We start from the raw sequence: 2,396 nt of genomic DNA, 5'->3' as shown, positions 1-2,396 counted from the left end.
TTTATTTATAAACAAGAATAATAATAATACTAATTATTATATTTAATATTTACTGCGCCCTCTGGTGGCTCACATGTCCTCCTGCACCCTCTACCATACGCACAATAACATTGAAGAGGGCGCAGCGCCCTCTGGTGGCTCACATGTCTTACTGCACCCTCTACCATACACACAATGCAAATGAATAGGATTGAAAAGGGCGTAGCGCCCTCTTGTGTCTCACCTGCCTTCCTGCACCTCAGTATGGCGCGCCCCTCCTGAGCTGTCCTCCGGTGTGTCAGCTTCTCGTCTAGCGCGGGGTGCCTGTAGGTTTTGGGGAACCTCTCCTTCACCACCGCCGCCTTCCCCAGGAACTTCCCCCGGTACACCCGGGCCTCGGCGCCCTGTTTTATCAGCTGCAGTCCTTCCAGATACTCCCGGCTCCTCCGCCGGCTGTCACTCTCCGCCTGGCAGGCCATGGCACCAGCTCGGGCAGTCTTCCGCAAGGGGCGTAGGAAAGGACTCTCAGCGAACGCGTTACGCCACGTTTTAGCGTTAACTGAATGGAGAATAGCAGACGGCGCAGTTCGGGGGTCTAAATGTTGCATAAATAAAGGCGTTCCGGTCGGAAACTGAGGAGGTGAAATAAAGTTCCGGGAGCATAAGTAATGTGTGCTGCGCTGTAGTCTACTGCAGCGCTATGGAGTTCATCCAAATCACATTAGATCCTCACACAATACAGCAAGAAAATAAACAATTATTTTATAACATCACATAGCGAGTAATAGTTTGCAGTATACCATAACAACCAGTTTGTAGAAGTATTAAACACGTATACCTCAGTCACGCAGGCTTTGTACTATTTTTGGTTAATGTGCATTATGTTGCATGTTAACAAGCAATGCGTTAAGACAGCAAAACATCCCTAAAAAAATAAGTGTCACAAAATTTGTAACACAACACACTATTGTGCGTTTAGGCGCATTATAACACACGTGCATTGCCATAGTGCATCGGGGTGGCATTCAAAATTAAATGGCAAAGCAGCAATGCATGAAATGTGCACTACAGGGTGTCAATGCAACACAGACAATTACATGAACCCCCTTTTTTTTTGCATGGAGTAATAAGGGTCGAGACCCTTCAGATTTTCTATCTGTCTGTGTAACCGCTGGGGAGATTCATCCTCTCTGTTAGATTTGTCACCAGAACAAGAAGGGAGGGAGAGTTATCCAGTGGGGACAAATATTCTGGTGACAACGGTCTAAAACAGCGATTCCCGTCGGTTTAGGGAGATTTGCTCTCCTTTCCTGTTGTGTCTCTAGGACAGGAAGTGAGGGGGCATTACTTACATTTTTAGTTGCTTAAAATCCTGCCTGTCTTCAACCCCATATAATGTAAAGGAGGGGGCTGGGAAGTTATGTTCTCTCCAATGAACCTAGTCTGTACTGTGCTGGCACACGTCAATCTACATAATTTGTAAACTAGATTCAAACACTGTCTGTCCAACAAAGATTTCAAGGAGAACTATGAGGGGGGGTGCTTTTCACTCATCCTCATAGTTCTAGCCGACCTGTGACAATGAGACTGTCACAGGTCGGCTCAGTAGATCGGGAGGTGAGAGAACACAGACCGGCGTTCGCTCACCTCTCGATCCCGTCAGGGCAGAGAGCTGTGACAGGGGAGGGGCTGGATTCCCCCCTCCCCACTCCGATCCTCCAGCGCTGACTGGCGGATTGGACGGGGGAGGGGGCGGGTACAGCTGGCTCTGCCTCTAGATAGGCAGAGCCAGCTGTCAGTCACGCAGCTGGGCGGATCCAGACATAATTGTCGGGATCCGCTTCAGCTGCAGCGTCTCAGTATACTACGAGCCGTAGCTCACCATATACTGAGCTTAGGGTGACGGGAGGACGCTAGTTTGTGTCCTCCCGTTACCCTAAGGAGAACTATGGGGAAAAGCCTATGTCAGTCTGTCCCTCTCTTTGTCTCCTAGTCTGTCCTTCAGTCTGTCCCTCAATCTGTCCGAAGGCTTGTCCATCGGTCTGTTCATCAGCCCATCCATCAGCCTGTCCATGGGGCTGTACCTTCAGCCTATCCCTCATTATGTCCTTCAGTCTCAGTATGTCCCTCAGTCTCTCCCTCTGTCCATCTCTCTGTCCCTCAGTTTTTCCTTCATTCTGTCCCTTACCCTGTCCCTCAGTCTGCCCACCCCCATTATATACTTTCTAACTACTCAGTGTAGTCTGGAATCTGCACAAAGACCTAGCCAAATATATTTGTCAAAATAATAATGCTAGATATGCGGTGTGAATATGAACACGTAACACAGATATGGTTGGGGGTTTCATAAATTTGACTGCAATGGTGGAACGTCACTTTAAATTGCCCCCCCCCCCCCCCACCTCCCTACATTATAA

General features: G+C 48.7%; 1 protein-coding gene across 1 annotated transcript in view; it reads right to left on the bottom strand.

Moving 5' to 3' along the window:
- The window catches only part of TP53RK (TP53 regulating kinase), a 1,347-nt gene extending 870 nt beyond the window's left edge, over positions 1-477 (bottom strand). Inside the window, exon 1 of the mRNA XM_018572086.1 lies at positions 224-477. Coding sequence (XP_018427588.1) covers positions 224-458 — 235 coding nt within the window. The 5' untranslated portion in view covers positions 459-477. The remainder of the gene's footprint in view (positions 1-223) is intronic.
- Positions 478-2,396: the final 1,919 nt, after the last annotated feature.

This window comes from Nanorana parkeri, unplaced genomic scaffold, assembly GCF_000935625.1.
Source record: "Nanorana parkeri isolate BGI_ZX_2015 unplaced genomic scaffold, ASM93562v1 scaffold1934, whole genome shotgun sequence".
NCBI classification, from domain to species: domain Eukaryota; kingdom Metazoa; phylum Chordata; class Amphibia; order Anura; family Dicroglossidae; genus Nanorana; species Nanorana parkeri.
Note: the sequence above shows the minus strand (reverse complement) of the source record. Positions and strands in the feature narration are given on the sequence as shown.